Source organism: Macaca mulatta, chromosome 9 (genome assembly GCF_049350105.2).
Source record: "Macaca mulatta isolate MMU2019108-1 chromosome 9, T2T-MMU8v2.0, whole genome shotgun sequence".
Classification (NCBI taxonomy): domain Eukaryota; kingdom Metazoa; phylum Chordata; class Mammalia; order Primates; family Cercopithecidae; genus Macaca; species Macaca mulatta.
In genome coordinates this window covers 108235317-108253649 of record NC_133414.1, presented here as the reverse complement: position 1 = coordinate 108253649, position 18333 = coordinate 108235317, and the positions used below count along the sequence as shown (strand labels likewise).

General features: G+C 47.8%; 1 protein-coding gene and 1 long non-coding RNA gene across 5 annotated transcripts in view; both read left to right on the top strand.

The window, feature by feature from the left end:
- Positions 1-18333, top strand: part of BLNK (B cell linker) — a 79410-nt gene that overhangs the window by 29125 nt on the left and 31952 nt on the right. For all 4 annotated transcript variants that reach the window (XM_077946967.1, XM_015147832.3, XM_077946968.1 and 1 more), the window contains exons 4-5: positions 11710-11750; positions 15003-15159. In XM_077946967.1, the coding sequence (XP_077803093.1) occupies positions 11710-11750; positions 15003-15159 (198 nt within the window). The remainder of the gene's footprint in view (positions 1-11709; positions 11751-15002; positions 15160-18333) is intronic.
- On the top strand, positions 15693-17693 carry LOC144331227 (uncharacterized). The gene is made up of 2 exons (XR_013398198.1): positions 15693-15963; positions 16651-17693. It is a non-coding gene; the product is annotated as an uncharacterized LOC144331227 (long non-coding RNA).

Below are 18333 nucleotides of genomic sequence, written 5' to 3'. Positions count from 1 at the left end.
AGCCAAACCATATCAATTATGTTAAAAGTAATTATAGGCCCAAGTGCAGTGGCTCACACCTGCAATCCTAGCATTTTGGGAGGCTGAGGAAGGCAGATTGCTTGAGCCCAGGAGTTTGAGATCAGCCTGGGCAACATGGCAAAACCCTGTCTCTACAAAAAATGAAAGTTATCCAGGTGTGGTGGCATATACTTGTAGTCCCAGCTACTCGGGAGGCTGAGGTAGGAGGATCACTGAGGTCAAGGCTGCAGTGCACTGTGATCATGCTACTGCAATCCAGCCAGGGTAACAGAGTGAGACCCTGTCTCAAATAAAAAAAAAAAGAAAAGAAAAGTAATTACAATCCAGTGATATGGGAAGCACAAAGTTCTTTGGAATTCCACAGCAGCACTACTGAATCTAATCTGTGGCTGTAAGTGTGGGGGAAGTGGGGAAGAAACGACTTCCTCCATCAAAAGTTGTTTAAATTGATACTTGAGGGTTGTTGAAGGGGTGGGTGTAATAAATTATTGCTGGCACATTGCTGACACTCAGTCCTCTCCAAGTTTATCCTGTAACCTCATTCCAGCCAAGATCAACTTTGGCAGGAAAGAAGGGTTAGTTTTGAGATTTGTAGTGTTTCTGGCAGTGGTGAGCCAAGTAAAATATTCAACATGCTTTTCTTTATTAGAACAAATACCTTGGAGGATAGTTTTAAAATATCTTTCTATAGCATTAAATATAAAGATTTCCTGAATATCCCTCAGTGAAAACCACAGAGCTACAGACATCATTGATGATTCTCAACAGGGAAACAGCCTAAAACCAAACCATAACCTTAAATGATGCTTACTATTTTATTTTTTTGCCACTGATCAAGATAGTAATAAGTTAGACAGTGCAGTTCCTCCAAAGCGAATCTTATCACACTGAGAAATGCTGACCAACCTGCCCAAGTCTGGTTACAGGCCTGTTGGACCACTCATTAATTCACAGAGTATTTATTGGCATCACCCTGCCAATCAGTCAGCAAGTTTACACAGTTGTTCAGGGGATGCCAGTACAGTTTGGCACTAAAAGAGGGACCCTGTTCTGGGCTTTAATATCTACCTAATCAATAAGTCAAGGAAACTTCCTAGTTACATGAGAACAAACACATTCTTCTTTCCAAGTTCTAAATAAAGAAAAGAAACCAAAACAGACTAAACCTGTTAAAGAACTAAAGAAGTTTGATGGGAAAATGATAAAATCATGGAGTCTTGGGTTTAAAAGGAACCTCAGAGGTCGTGTACACCAATATCTGATCCAGGGCTTAACCCCTATCCCACCACCATGCTCCTCCATGCACAAGGCCCAGCTTCGGCTTGGACCCTTTCTGTGGTGGTTTCCCATGGTCTGGCAAGGGACAGATGGCCCTGGCTGGATATAAATACAATCCATTTCCTTGTGGCTGCCTATGTCTATCCTGATGGCCACACAGTTCAAGCCTTTAAATATTAAGAAAAGTAGAGCCAGGCACAGTGGCTCACACCTGTAATTCCAGCACTTTGGGAGGCCAAGATGGGAGGGTCACTTGAGGTCAGGAGTTTAAGACCAGCTTGGTCAATATAGCGAGATCCCATTTCTTAAAATATGAGAAAAAAATTAAGAAAAATAGAAATAGAATTGTCTTGTGCAACTTCAAAGGAGAGAATTAAGAAGTTAGGTCATTTGAGTGGTTTCTTCTCTGGGATAAACATCTCCAGGTGCTTCAGCTGTTTCGCACATTTTCTGATTCATTCAACATGTGTTTCATGAGTGTGTCCTATGTGACTCTCACTGTGCTAGATCTGAAGTGGGGAACAAAATGCCATCCCTGACCTTACAGTACTGAATGACTAGTGGGGAGTCAGATAAGAAACAAGAAAGCAAACAGGTAAATATAAATTAGCAAACCTGGTACCTGATGTGAGGGAAAATGGAAGGGTGCAATGATGGGGAATCAGTCTGGGGTAGGAGAAGAGCTTAGGTGGTCTGGGAAGGTCTGTCTGAGAAGGTGACATTTAATTCGAGGATTCGGGGACAAATGTGCGGAATATTTGCCACTTTTAGATGAACCAATAGCATCAGAGATGCTGGACACAGATGCCAGGAGTTCCGAGTCAATTGTTGGAAACCTAAGTGGACTGACATATCTGATTTCAGGGTGGACATCTCTCCTGATTGTCCCCTCACACTCACCTGTCTGCCTGCTCATCTACTCACCCAGGCCCTCTCCTTTCCCTCTATTTCTGCTTGGGGAAAAGGGAGGTGGAATCCATCTATTATTCATCCTTTTGCCTAACCCACACACCTTGGGCTCAACCTTGATGCCTCCTTTTCCCTCACTCTCTACAAAAATTCATCTCCAAATCTCATTGATTTGCTCTTAAATGCCTCTTAAATATTTTTTCCCTCTCTATTCCCATTGCTACAGCTAAGGCCTTCATCATCTCTTGCTTGTCCTAGGGTAGAAGGCTCTAAGTAATCTGCTTAATTCCTGATTGCATGTGGTCCTCTCAACTTCCACCAGAAAATTGTTCTGAAATAAAATTCTCTTTAAATCTTTTCATGGATCTACATCGCCAACAAGAGGAACTGCAAACCGCTGAGCCCCCACACAAGGTCTTTCAGTGTCTAGCCACTAACTGGCTGTGTAACCTTGGGCAACTCATGTTCCTTTCCTTATCTATATTATGCAGGCCTGAACTAGAAGATCTGTCAGGTCCCCTGTAATACTAATTGTTCTGCACTCCTGCAGAAACACAGATCTCTGGGGCTCAGGGCCCAGTGATGAAGTGAGCCTCTCCTAACATTCCCTGGCTTTAGGAATTCACATCTTCCAATCTCCCTGATGCTCTGAAGTGTTCTCTTTTTTGTCCTCAGACACCTGCTCCCTTTCCTGGAACCCTTCCAAATAGTCTTGATGTCAGAACATTTAATCTCTCCTGGAATGCAGAAGGGTGGCCCAACACGGTCTTCTAAGCCTTTGCAACACAAAGTTTGATTCCCAGCCTGACAGCATCAACCTCATGTGGACCTTGTTAGAAATGCAGATTCTTGGCTCCAACCTAGAACTACTGCATCAGAATTTACATTTTAGCAAAATCTCCAGGGGATTTGAATGTAAATCACACTTAAGAAACCCTGCTATAAACCACCATCTCTGTCCCTATTGCCTTTCCTGAACTGAAAGACAAGTAGATTTTACTCCCTCAGCCCCTGACCCCTGCAAATCCATTGATTTCCAGGGTCTCAGAAATGCATCTTATTGCTTTGCCAGATGACTGGGGCCTTGCGCAGTTTCCCCTGCTCTTACACTCAATCCCCGGAAATGGTCCAAAACCACCATCACCACCTGCAGTTAGCATCCTCCCTTGCCGTTCTCTCCCCAACCCCAACTCATGTCCCAGGAGCATTTCCAGCTGCTTCCCCTGAGCCTTGAGGTTTCTGCACAGCTGCATGACCAGGGCCTCAGAAATCAGCCCTGAGAGCTCCTCCTGAACCTGGGGAATCTTCAGGACCTTGGAAACCCTAGTGTGTGGAGGCCAGAGCCTACCAGACCTCCTGAGCCTGGGAGGCTAATCATGTGCCCTTTGGAGCACTTGATCCACCACAGGCTCCTGAAATGCTCCAGCCATTTTCCCCCCACACGCTGGATTTATGTCCTCTTTCCGGTTCTGGAAACAAATGGCTCCCCCAAACCGTCTAAGCCAAGAGTGTGTTGATCTTGGTGATGCTGACCTTCAGAGAGCAGAGGATAGAAAGGACCAGCAACTGTCCCTGCAGGAGGTCAGTAGAAGAGTCACCATAGCCCCTTCCCTAGTTAGAGTACAGAAGGACAAAGCTTGAATTACACAAAGAATGGAGACCTGGGTCTCCTCCAGGGATTCAGGTCACGCCGGTGTGGAGCCTGCTGCCTTCAGTTCAGACCCAGCAATCCCAATTCAGTCTTTCCCTGAGGAAGAAACATCGCCCTTAAGGAACTGCTGGCCCACTGGGCAGAGTGCATTGCTCCAGGCAGCTGGCATTGCTGTGGGGAAGGAAGATTGAAAATCTGTTGAGTATTGACTCTGTTCTGGGCATTAAGCTAAGCTCTTCACAGACATACCTCATTTAATCTTCTTATTAGCACCGTTATATAGAAATTACGATCTCTGTTTTGCAGATGAGGAAAACGTGTCTCAGGGACATTAAGTATCCTGTCCAAGGTGACTGCAGCCACTAAGAGGAAAACCCGTCCCCGACTCCCATTTTGCCGCTCCTTGCTTTGACCCATGCTCAAGTGTTTACGTATTTGGGGGATACTTTTTCTTATTCTGAAGGCACTAGAGTTCCTGACATTAACACAAGAACTTGCTTCCCAGTTCCTGCGCTTTCACAGTTGAACAGCCTTCTGTATCTTTGAAGTCTGAGGTCTGGCTGGGGATGGAGGTCAGAGGGAGACCAGTCGTGGTGCCTGAGAGTCTGCTGGGATCACTGCAGATGCCTCATTGGTTATCCCACAAGGCCTTGAGGAGTCAGAACTGAACAGAGCCCCTCTCTTGCACTCTTGGGCTCTGATTGCCACTCTTGGGCTCTGATGGGGTGGCATCCCTGGGAGGTCCACCTGTGACTCTTCCTCTGGCTCTGCTATCATGCAGGGAGGAGATCAGAGCAAATATGGGGTGGAGGGGCAGCAAACTCACTTACACGGAAAAAATTAAAATCCAGAGCAAAGAAGGCGCTTGGACAGGGATTCTTGGGTAAATGCCCACACAGAAGTATGGGGCATGCATAACGATCCTTTGTCCACTAAAGAAGTGAGATTTAACATTGCTTTTGTCATGGCCCTGGTGCTCCCAGTGGAGCCAGCATTTACCTGGTTTTCTGTCTCCCTGTTCACATTCCCCTGGAGGTACTGGTCTTACACTGACATGGGAGAGTTATATCCAACATCAGTCCTGCCACAGGGAACTAAGAATAGAGGAATGACACTTGGGCTCAAAGGTATTTTAAAGCTTAGAAAGTCCTGAAAGATTGCCCAATTCAAGCTTCTCATTTTAGGAATAACTGGAGACCAGAGAGGCAAAGTGACTCCTGAGGTCATGTAGTGAGATGATGGCTGAGCCAGAACTATAGCCCCCATTGCTGTACCCCTACCCCTCTGTTAATGGTCCTGTGAAGGAATGAATAGACATACAGACGAAGGGAGTTTCTATAATGATAAGTATTTCTTTTTTCTTTTTTTGAGATGGAGCCTCACCCTGTCACCCAGGCTGGGTTGCAGGGGTACAGTCATGGCTCACTGCAGCCTCAACCTCCTGGGCTCAAGTGATCCTCCTGCCTCAGCCTCCTGAGTAGCTGGGACCACAGGCATGTGCCACCATGCCTGGCTAATTTTCTAAAATATTTTTTGTAGAGACAGTGTCTCACTATGTTGTCCAGGGTGTTCTCAAATTCCTGGGCTCAAATGATCCTCCTGCCCTGGCCTCCCAAAGTGATGGGATTACAGGTGTGAGCTCACCATGACAAGCCTAAGATGTTAAGTATTTAGACTCAGAACACCTCTCCCAGCCAGTCTGAATCTGGGTCTTGTCCTCAGTTCCTCACATTAAATCATGTCCCTTTCTCCTCTTAGGGCAGCACTGGTGGGGCTGGCCACCCACCGCCTCCCCTGCAGCCTCTGTAGTTCTGCTTTCTGTTCCTTTTTGGTGTCTGTACCCACCACCACAACCGGCCCACCCTCCCTCTTTCCTTCCTTCTGTGTCCCGCTGCGGTCTTCCCGCTGGCTCCCTGCGTGCCACCACCTGCTCTGTCAGGGAAGCAATGGGCAGGGTCTGGCGGCCAGGTAGCCTCCAGAGCAGGATCAGGGCTGCAGCTAAGGCAGAATGTCAGACATGCTGTGAAGCCTCCAGCATCTGCCCCAGGGGCTCTGGTGCTCCCATTGACTCAGAACTGAGAGGCTGGATTCACACTCCCTTTGCCCCAGCCACCACCACGGAGTTCTATACTGTCCTTCCAGTCATCCCCTCCCATTCCCAAGACCCCCTGGTCTGGATCAGCTTTCATCTTTCTATGCCTGAGTTCCAAAATGCCATCCTCATCAGCTCCCCATCTCAGCTTGTCACTGGAGCCTGCAGGGTCCACTATGGCTGGAGCCCCCATTGGCTGGCAGCACATCAGGTTTGTGTGAGCACTCAGCAGAATCTCCTGTCCCTCTCCAGCCCAGCGCAGTCATTCTGCACATATCTGCCTCTAAGCCCTGCTTCTGGGGCTGACACATAAGCCCCTCTCTCAGATGATGGAGGAGGACATACTCCTTTATCCTTACTCTCTCCTCCAAATCCTGCTCATCCTTCAAGGCCCCATTTGGCCCCACCTCAGGCACATGGCCTCATGCAAGTTTTTGGCTGTCACTGGGCACACCTTTCTCTGAACTTTCCCCGCTCCTGGCAATGATTCCAGGTGTGGGGACATTTCTCAGAAAACTACATGGCCCTGAGTTGTCCTCAGTCTCATGTGGTCATTCTTCTGGTCCTTAAATCTTTATTTGTATTACGCAGCATGGCTTGGTGAGAAGACCCTGGACTTTGAGGTCCTTTAGGCCTGGGTTGGAATCCTGGCTTCGCTCCCTAAGCACTGTGTGAACTTGGAACAGTTTTGTAACTTGAGTGAGCCTCCAATTTCTGACCTGGGGATAAGAATACCAATCCTTTAGATTGTTCTGAGAATTGCAGAGACTGTAAGTTCATTGAAATAGCTAATATTCATTGAGCCCTTTACTCTATGTCAGATACTCTTCTAAGCACAATTAATAATGTCCATTTTAGCAAAGGGGAAGCTGAGGCCCAGAGGTGAAGCAATTCAGCTAAGATCTCACTCCTAGAAAATGGCAGAATAAGGATTCTAATTTAGGCAGTCGGACCGCAGAACCTAAGCCCAAATGGGGGCTGCTGTGACTATTCTCACATCTCCTCGTGCCTGGTGCTGTACCTACAGGCCAGGGAGGGCCACATGAATCTTAAAACCTGGGTCAGGCAAAGGGAGGAGTCATTGTGTGGCATGAGATTATGACATGGTAAATAGAGCATAAGCCCCAAACCAGGTAAACCACACCAGAGGAAGGGCTTTCGCTGACAAGAGGGCCCTCCCAGGATCTCAGCTTCCTGGCAGAGACCATGGAATCACACACACAAAATCAAACTACCTGGCCCATATGAAGCTCGAACTTCTCCTCCTTCAAATTTTACTCACTACAGTAGAGGCTTTCTTGGATCCATTTCTTTGTGGTAGCCATAGTGTGTGATTGACATGGGAGTGAATTAGAATCAGTGGTGTTTTGGGCCGGGCGTGGTGGCTCACGCCTGTAATCCCAGCACTTTGGGAGGCCGAGGCGGGCGGATCACAAGGTCAGGAGATCGAGACCACGGTGAAACCCCGTCTCTACTAAAAATACAAAAAATTAGCCGGGTGCGGTGGCGGGCACCTGTAGTCCCAGCTACTCAGGAGGCTGAGGCAGGAGAATGGCGTGAACCCGGGAGGCAGAGCTTGCAGTGAGCCGAAATCCGGCCACTGCACTCCAGCCTGGGCGACAGCGCGAGACTCCATCTCAAAAAAAAAAAAAAAAAAAGAATCAGTGGTGTTTTGAGTGTTAATTGAGGCATTCTTTGCAATGCTCAAGATGACGGTAACATTACTAAAGCATTACTGTGTGCCAGGCTTTGCTAAGAGCTTCACATGTATTCTGTTATTTGATTCTCACAAAAATAGGATGCAGGCACTGTTCTTATCCTTGCTTTACAGGTGAGGAAATGAAGCTTTAAACAATGTTAAATTATTGGTCCAAGACCAAGCAGCTTGTAAAGGGCAGAGCCAGGATTTGAACCTAGAAAGCCTGGCTCTAAAACCGCCACCTGTGCACTTTGGGAAGCTCCCAGAGACACTGGAAAACTGACTACTGTTTTGGACCTAATACCCTGCACTCCCATGCTTTTTAGTCTTAGCAATTGCCTGCAAGGCTGTAACTTTATGAATATGATGCTGTGAGTTGCACTTGGGACCGGAAGTAGATAGGTCTCTCTAAGGATCGATGTGGCACCAACAAACAACCTCCATCCCATACCATATGATGCTTTTCTCTCTTTTCTGTCTCCATGTGCCGAGATGTCTGGATTGGGTCATTCTCGTTTCGCCAAGGTTTTATCTAAGGGCTCAGCAGAGGGCTAGGTGGCTCACATGAGATTTCAGCTGCAGGAGCCAACACAGCCTGGCTTCCAACCCAGCTCCCAGACTCACCAGCCATGTAGCCTCAGGCAGGTTTTACAACCTCTTTCAAAACCAAGTCTCCCCACTGTAAAATAAAGATAAAAATAACACCTACCACATAGTGCTGTTGTAAGAATATACTTTTAGAACACTTAGCCTGGCACCCAGCACATAGGAAGTGTTCAGTAAATGGAATCGATTGTTGCTGTCCTAATGCTCCTTTATTTAAGTCATGTATTAGTTCACACTTTTATTAATACACTAATTACAAATGCAAAATTCTGCCCAGATGCAAAGTTAAATTAGATAGGCCTTACTTTCCAGTACAGCGAGACATGAACAACTTAATCACAGCACAGGACAGAACGAAATATGTGTGACATCACGGTGCCACCAGCTTCCCAGAGGGCCCAGAAAAAGAAGCAATTGATTACGACAAGAGACTGGGGTAGACTTTGTGGAGGAGAAGTGACAGGGATTTCCATGGAAGAAGGAAGGTGGGCTGGAGGAATGGCACGAGCAGAGCAGAGAATCAGCAAAGTGCACGACGGGAGGAGGAGGCTGTCTGGTGTTACTGTCAGTGAGCGTGGGAGCCTGCCGCAAGAAGTCGGTGGTGGGACAGAAGGCGGAGGCATCGAAATGTGTTGACGCAGAACCTGGACTTGATTCCATAGGGAGTCACTGATGACTCTTAAGGAAAGGAACAGTGTAATCCAACCTTTATTTTAATAAAACAACTACAAACAGTAGGATGGATGGATTGGAGAATAAAGACAATGGAGACAGGGACACTAGTTAGATGGCTAATGCAGCTACTTTCACCAGGGACTGATCATAAAGTAGACCCCCACTCACTGAGAAAGGGTGGAGCAAATGCAGTTATCCAGGCAGGGAAGTGGGTTTCATAGAGGCATTTTATGAAGGTTTCTATGTAAATGGTTGTTACAAAAACTCTTGCCATCTTAAGTGTCGATCTTCAGTGACCCCAGACTTAAGGTGTTAGAAACATATTGACCAGATGCGGTGGCCTACGCCTGTCATCCCAGCACTTTTGGAGGCAGAGGCGGGCGAGTCATATGAACCCACAAGTTCAAGACTAGCCTGGGCAACATGGCAAAACGCCATCTCTACAAAAAATACAGAAGTTAGCTGGGCATGGTGGCACGTGCCAGCTACTCAGGAGGCTGAGGAAGCAGGATTGCTTGCACCAAGGAGATTGAAGCTGCAGTGAGCCATGATCGTGCCACTGCACTCCCACCTGGGCCACAGAGTGAGACTATCTCAAAAAAAAAAAAAAAAAAAGAAGTAAAAAGAAACATACTCCCCCATTGTGCCAGGTAATCATATTGGGAAGAGGATTTATTCACCCAGTCTTCTAGAGTTTCTTGCCCAACCCCAATGATTGCAGTACACTCTAATTCGGCATTAGTCAACCCAAAGAATAATGTGTTAAGAATTCTTTTCTGTTCACGTCAAAGCGTGACCCATGTTTGGCTTGTAGAGTAAGGCTCCTTCTATCATGTTTTTCCCAAAAGAGGGTGCTGCTGCTGCTGCTATTGCTTAAAATGTGGCCACTCCGATCCCACAGTCTCCTTCCTGACCCCATTTCCCCTCTGCAATTCCTTTGCTGGTGCCTCTGGAGTACCCAAATGTTTGACTCTCTGGAGGCTGGTAGTCTGCTGTGGCAGGGGTAGAAATAGCAAAAACATAAAAATAAAACTAGAAAAGGTTCTGTTGAGGTTCTGGGGAATTTAGGAGCATCCCCTGGGTCCTCTGTGGCAGTGGCTGCTCAGAGGGGCAGGAGGGAGCTGGGACCCTCTGTGGTGCTGTCATGGAGCCACTCTGCCACATGGCCTGTGTCTAGTTCATTCCTACACAGCAGAGTGAATCCCGTTTAACCTCGAAGGTCAGTTTATGTGATAGGCTAGATGCTAAGTTTCTCATACTCTAAATGTGTTTTGGAGGGAAAGGGGTCAAATATTCGCCTGGGCTGTCAAAATTCAGACTTATTTTATTCTACAAGTTGATAAACTACTTAAGGACCACAACCTGTCATATCCATTTCTATATGCCCGTGCAGAGCCCAGGACGGCACCTCCTGCCCCTGGAGCGAGGTAGCACTATGTAGGGGCTCAGCGCATGCCCGTGGAAGGCAACCTGTGGGGTTCAACTCCTGGTTCTGCCATTTATTATACTATCTGACCTTGGGTACGTGACTTATCTGCTCTAGGCCTCATTTTCCTCACAAAGTTTAGGTGATTTTTTTTTTTTTCTTTTGAGACAGGGTCTTACTCTGTCACCCCAGCTAGAGTGCAATGGCACAATCACAGTTCACTGCAGCCTCGACCCCCTGGGCTCAAGCAATCCTCCCGTCTGTCTGCCAAGTAGCTGGAACTACAGATGTGGACCACCACACCCAGCTAATCATTTTATTTTTTTGTAGAGATGGGGCCTTGCCACGTTGCCCAGACTGGTCTTGAACTCCTGGGCTTAAGCGACCCCCCTGCCTTGGCCTCTCAAAGTGCTGGGACTACAGTGCTGGGATTACAGGCATAAGTCCAATGCCCAGCCCCTCACAGGGTCTTTGAGAGGGTTAAAAGAGGACAGAGCTCTGATAACATTGCCTGGCACATAGTAAAGCATTGGATAATTTTTTTTTTTTTGAGACGGAGTCTCGCTCTGTCGCCCAGGCTGGAGTGCAGTGGCCGGATCTCAGCTCACTGCAAGCTCCGCCTCCCGGGTTTACGCCATTCTCCTGCCTCAGCCTCCCGAGTAGCTGAGACTACAGGCGCCCGCCACCTCGCCCGGCTAGTTTTTTGTAGTTTTAGTAGAGACGGGGTTTCACTGTGTTCGCCAGGATGGTCTCGATCTCCTGACTTCGTGATCCACCCATCTCGGCCTCCCAAAGTGCTGGGATTACAGGCTTGAACCACCGTGCCCGGCCTAATTTTTTTTTTTTAACAAGAAAAGTCAAAGTTAGAGCCAGAGAGGATCATAGAAATGCTCCCCTCATTGTATGGATCTGGAAACAGGCTCAGAGATGTTAGAGGTCTTGCCCACACTCCAACACATTTGAAACAGAACCTGGATAAGAACTTAGGTCTGTCTGATTCCCTGTCCAGTGCTCTTCCTACGACGCCATTCTCTGAAGTCCTTAGAAGCCATGTAGTATAAATTGTAAGTCTCTACTGGGGGACCCAGAAATGTCCCTTAATAAAGCCCGCACATGGATCAGATGCACACTGCTCTGCCCAGTGGGACGTCTCTCTATGCTTGGAGAATTAACATTTTTTAAAAAGTCAAAAGTAAGTGAACATATGATTGTAGTAACGAACCCAAGGTCAAGTATATGGCACCAGAAAGCCCAAAGGGAAGGGAAGGCAGGTGCAAAGTATGTGTGGATGGGCTGGGGCTGGCCAGCTGAGGCTCACGCTTGTGCCTTCTGCTTCTCCCCTGCTGTTGCAGAGAGCCCCGCTGACGAAGAGGAGCAGTGGTCCGATGACTTTGTAAGTATTTGCTCCTGGAACCAGGAGGGCATCAGGGTCCCATGGGAGGCCTTTTGAAGGTCTTATTTCTGAATTACATGCTGGTGGTCAGCCGCACGTCCCAAGAGGGCAGACTTGGGAAGGTCACCTACAGGCGAGGCATACTGCATACCAGCTGACTTGACTGGCACTCACTGTGTGCCTGGCTAAGAGTTTTCCACACATAACCCCATTTAAACCTCACCACAGCCCTTTGAGGCTTATGCCCACCTTCAGTGCTGGTGTTCAGAGTACTCACTAGCACAGCCAAAACAGGTGTAAAAATGTTTAAATGTTTCCATATCAGTTGGCAAATGCCTTTGCCCTTAACTCCCCAGTGCCCCATCACTGCCTGACCCCCGGCCAGGAGCCCTAAACGAACCAGCAACTAAAGAATAAGTGTCTGGCACATGAGGGAGCCTCCAGGACCAAGACAGAGAAAGTTTCAGTCACTTGCAGTTCCACAATTCAAACCCAGGCCCTCAGATCTCAGGACCAGGCTCTTTGCCACCAAGGTGCTTGCTGTGATCAAGAGAACATTAGCAGAGCTCGGGAGCCCACAGAGAGAGAGAGAGAGGGACCTAGTCATGATGACACTGGGGATGTTGTATTGGAATTACCTCTTTGAGGTAGCTCTGAAATCTGCAAGCCCCTGTACTCGCTTCTCTCTTGGGCTGAGTGTTATAGGGACAAGACATTCTAAAAACTTTTCTTCACAATAATTATTCCTCACTTATATCAAATTCATCCAGAATGTTAGCTTGCTCTAACCTGTGAGTTTTAGATCTGGAAGGGTCCCAAGAAGCCTTCCGTACAACCACATACCCATTTCACAGATAAGAAAACTGAGGCCAGGAGAATGAAACTCACCCAGTTCAGTGGAATGAGAACCCAGGACTCAGACCTCCAGTCCTGTGCCCAGCTGTGCACACTATCTGGAGTTTATACAGAGTCTCAGGAGACAGGAGTTCGTCCTCCTCCAACTGCAGAAAAAGAAAAGAAAAGTGAGGGTAAGGGAGGGTTGACTTTTCTGCCCATCTCTTGGTCATGGAGCTCCTCCTGGGGCCCAGCCGCCGCAGCTCCCTGAGACGCACTGCCGCTGCGCCCCCTGCTGGCTGCACACACACAGGGCCACATGTAAAGCAAAGAAATTGGTTGGTCCACATTCAGAGGTAAGAGAAGAAAACTGAGCAAGCTGGCTGGTTGAAAAAGAGCACACAATGGGGACTTAGAAAGCACAAAATAAAATCAGCCTGGAGAGGAGGCCATGACTTTCCCCAAAATCAAACCACCAAAATGAAGATACCAGCCATACTAAGGACTGAGTAAGCATTCACTCACAGCTCTTTTGATGTCAGTAGATGGATCCCCCCTGCATGCAGAATGAAATCCGGGCTCGTTAATAAAGCCTCCAAGCTTTCTTGATTAAAAAAAAATCCTGTTATAAGTTCTCATTCATTTGTAGGAGCTAAAAATTAAAACACTTGAACTCATAAAGACGGACAGTAGAATGACGTTTACCGGAGGCTGAGAAGGGTGGTCGAAGGGGCAGCAGGTTGGGGAGGGAAATGGGGACGGTTAATGGGTGCAAAAATATAGTTAGGATGAATAAGACCTGGTGTTTGACAACAGGGTGACTACAGTCAACAATAACTTATTGTACATTTAAAAATAACTAAAAGAATATAACTGGAATGCTTATAACACACAAAAAAGATGAATGCTTGAGAGATGGATACCCCATTTACCCAGATGTGATTACTACACATTGTATGCCTGTTTCAAAATATCTCATATACCCCATATATATATATATATATATATATATATATAGACCTACTATGTACCCCTACAATTCTTTTTTTAAAAGATCAACAGGAAAAAAAAATCCTGCTATATAAAATTGCTCATGAAAGGCTACAGGCCAAAAAGCAAGTGGAAAGTCATGTACAGATCATGCAATGTGATAGGCAGAGTGTGGGGGCGGTGGACTTAGAGGCCAGAGGACCTCTTATGTCCTGAGTCAAATATTTCCTCCACATTAATGTATGTACAAACGGTATATACATAAAACACCTCTGAAAAACATGCACAAGAAGCCTAGTAACTCTTTTTGCCTCTGTGGTGAGAAGAAGAGAGGCTGAAAAAGAGATTGCACCTTATATCCTTCTGAGCCATTTGGACTTTAGACCATGAGAATGTATTTTCAATGTGGACTTAAATAAAATGTGGATTTGAAAAAACAGGCTGGGCGCGGTGGTTCATGCCTGTAATGTCAGCACTTTGGGAGGCCGAGGTGGGCGGATCACCTGAGGTCAGGAGTTTGAGACCAGCCTGGCCAACATGGTGAAACCCATCTTTACTAAAAATACAAAAATTAGCCGGGCTTGGTGGCGCAATTTGTAATCCCAGCTACTCGAGAGTGAGACAGGAGAATAGCTTGAACCCAGGAAGTGGAGGTTGCAGTGAACTGAGATTGTGCCACTGCACTCTAGCCTGGGTGACAAAGCACAACTCAGTTTCAAAAAAAAAAAAAAAAAATAGCCAGGCATGGTGGTGCATGCTTGTAATCCCAGCTACTTGGGAGACTGAGGCAGGAGAATTGCTGGAACCCAGGAGGCAGAGGTTGCAGTGAGCTGAGATTGCGCCACTGCACTCCAGCCTGGGCAACAGAGCGAGACTCCATCTCAAAAAAAGAAAAAAACAAAAATAAAGAGAGTGAACTCTGAGTCCATTTGAAGCCTTGACCCTGCAGCTTACCAACTCTGCTTGGAATTTTTAAAAAATCTCATCTGAAAGATATCTAGTTGGTCCTGTGTGTCTCCTCACCCTCTTCGTGTTAAAACTACTTTCTCTTCAGTGATCAGCATTCATAATAGATAAAACCCATTGGTTATTCTGTTTTACTGGGTCCTTTTTCTATCTTTTAAAAACATATTTTATTATCTCCTATTGTTATTCTTTGTGGATCTACAGAGTGTCAGCTCCTGTTAGCGTTAAGTAGTTCCTGTGTCCCCCCAGGACAGTGCAGTGGTGGGGAGGATAAACTTTGGAGGCAGAAAGGCCTGCTTCAAACCCCAGCTTTGCCTCTTACTAACTGCCTATCCTTGTGAAGTCAATCTCTCCAAGCCTTGTCTCCTGTCACTGCTCCGGCCTCCCAAGGCAGGAATGGTCCTGATGGCCAGGCAGCACAGACGGGGACGCTGAGCACAGTGTCTGCATCTGCGCTTGCAGGACAGCGACTATGAAAATCCAGACGAGCACTCCGACTCAGAGATGTACGTGATGCCCGCCGAGGAGAATGCTGATGACAGCTACGAGCCGCCTCCGGTAGAGCAGGAGACCAGGCCGGTTCACCCAGCCCTGCCCTTCGCCAGGGGCGAGTACGTAGGTGAGGTCCCCCACAGACCTGGGCACTCTGCCTTCCAGGCCCATGGGGAGGTGGGATGGCCAAGATTGCAAGGTGGGGACAAACCCGGCTGCGGCCTGAGGGCCTCTGCCTGCCTCCCACTCCCACCACCTCCAAGCAGGGGATCTGGGCTCCCAGGTAAAGGATCCCAAGCTGTAGGGTTTTCCCATTCCAGGGGAAGGGACATCTTTCCTAGGTCTGGAACTTTGAAAGCAGGCATAAATAAATAAATAAACAAACCCAGCATACCCCGATGGTTCCACCCCTGCCCAACACTCCCAGGGAAAGCAACCCTGAGATGAGTCCCCACTTTTAGGGCTTCGTGTGCTAAAGGTTCTGGGATTTCTCTTAAGAAGTCTGTACAGAACAATGAGCTTCGAGGATCCCAGTGTCTGCCTCACCTTCCTCCCATGTCTAGTCCAGACTGTGGGGTTTTACCAGCGGGTACAGGTGCTCAGGAGCCCCAAACCTGGAATGAGCCTCATGGGTTAAACGGACACAGCTTGGGTCTGGCCGAGTATTTTTTTTTTTTTTTTTTTTTTTTTTGAGACAGAGTCTCACTCTGTCACCTAGGTTGGAGTGCAGTGGCATGAACTCGTCTCACTGCAACCTCTGCCTCCTGGGTTCAACCTCCTGCCTCAGCCTCCTGAGTAGCTGGGACCACAGGCACCCACCACAACATCCGGCTAACTTTTGTATTTTTAGTAGAGACAGGATTTCCTCACGTTGGCCAGGCTGGTCTCGAACTCCTGACCTCAAGTGATCCAACTGCCTCAGCCTCCCAAAGTGCTGGGATTACAGGCGTGAGCCACTGCACCTGGCCCCAAGTATGTATTTTAACGCCCATCTTTGTTCCAGTCTTGGCAGATGACTAAGTTCCCCAAAGGTTCAGAGAGCAAGTATGTCCATGATGGTCATGGCGATGCCAGCATTTGTGTGGACTGGCTCTACATTTAACATCCCACTGCCATTAACCCCTTCCTTACAGTGTACCAGGCACTGCTCCTTGCTTCACTGAATGAAAGTAAAGTGAAGACCAGCTGGGCTTACTGGGTTGCCACAGTTGATCTGTTGAGCACCTGCCATGCACCAGAACTATGCTAAGCACTGAGCATTTAGCTGCATGCAGGAGGCACATACTCCCAGAGATCTTCTAATTTACAGTTTAGTGCTTTCCCCCGGGGTTCTACCTAACCCCCTTGATAATCCCATGAAAGAGGTCAGAGGAGTGAACTGACTGGGCCAAGATTCTCTAAGTGATGGAGCTGGGATGCAAGACAGGGCTCCCAGCTTCCAAAGCCCAGCTCTTCACAACTCTGCTCTATGCACCACCCACCATACTTGGTGAATGACCTTTTTCAATCATCACAACAACCCTGGGGAGGAAAGGGCTACTGCAATTCAGGGTGGTTAAGTGGTTCATTCAAGCACACGCTCTTGGCTGAGTGTGGTGGCTCACACCTGTAATCCCAGCACTTTGGGAAGCCAAAGTGGGTGGATCACCTGACATTAGGAGTTCAAAACCAGCCTGGCCAACATGGCGAAACCCCATCTCTATTAAAAACACAAAAAAATTAGCCGGGCATGGTGGTGCATACCAGTAATCCCAGTTACTAGGGAGGCTGAGGCAGTAGAATCGCTTGAACCCAGGAGGCGGAGGTTGTGGTGAGCCAAGATGGCGCCACCGCACTCCAGCCTGGGCAACAAGAGTGAAACTGTCTCAAAAAAATAAAAAATCACACTCTTCAAAGCCTGTCTCCTGTGTTTTGCTACTTCTGATGGGCTTAAATATTACATTAAATATTTTTTGACTCAGAAATCTGAGTAAACTCCAGGAGCTGCAAATAAAACTGACAAGAGTTAAGGCACAGAAGGAAGGATGCCCTCGTGGCTGAGTACAGCCACACCACCAGAAAGAGGCTTCTGAGGAGGCAGCAGAGGTGAAGTTAACCACATACCTTCAACAAGCAGTGAGGGCCGAGGGCAGGGGCAGGCACCAGGAGGTGAGCATAGAGGCAGGGGCCTAACAGGCAAGGACAGCCGCACCAGGCGAGCTGGGGCTGTCACAGGAGGAAGCAGCAAGCCAGTGATGCAATCCAGAGGCCAGTGCTAGCACCTGTGCTGTTCCCAGTATGAAGAATACGCCAGGTTATTCCTATGCTAAGATTTTCCTAAAACACATCAGTCTGAATCTTTGCTCAGCTCATTGAATTGCTGGGGTAGACTTGAGGCCGCCTAAGGCCTTGCTCACATGGCACAGGTGATATGAATTCTACTTATTAGGCAGACACACTGCACCTACTGCCTTCACTGCCGTCTTCCTAATCCCCGCAAGATCTCTAAGGTCGATATTATGATCCTCATTTTAAAAATGAAGAATGTTGGCCGGGCATGGTGGCTCACGCCTGTAATCCTAACACTTCAGGAGGCTGAGGTGGGTGAATCACTTGAGGTAAGGAGTTCAAAACCAGCCTGGCCAACATGGTAAAGCCCCATCTCTACTAAAAATACAAAAATTAGCCAGGCATGGTGGCACATGCCTGTAATCCCAGCTACTCGGGAGGCTGAGGCAGGAGAATTGCTTGAACCTGGGAGGCGGAGGTTGCAGTGACCAGAGATCACGCCACTGCACTCTAGCCTGGGCAACAGAGCGAGACTTTGTCTCAAAAAAAAAATAAAAAATTAAAAATAACAGTGAAGAATGTGAGTCCCAGAGAGGTTGAATAACCAGCCCCAAAGAGCACAGCTAGTGAGTGGCTGAGCAAGGGGCAGAACTCAGACCCAGTTGGCCTTAGAGCCTGACTCCTTTTCTGATACCTGCTGAGAAGGACAGTCCTGGACCAAAGGGATCCCACAGATTCCCTGTGAATGGAGCGAAATCACTGAGGGAAGGAGCATGGAGGTTGACCCACATGAATAATCACCACCTGGAAACGCTTTAGCATAACCTGGGGAACTTTTCCAACCCGTAATGCCAGACTCCTCCTGAGAAGTTCAGACATTGCCAGGCTGGGGTGGAACCTAGACCTTGGCATTTTTAAAAGCCAGGAGCACCTCACCCCCAGCCCGCACCCACCAGTGCTGCTTCCATGCCCTCTGTGTGGCCAAGTGTTGGGTTGTTGGCTCTCCTGAACCTCTGGGTGACCATCACTGCCC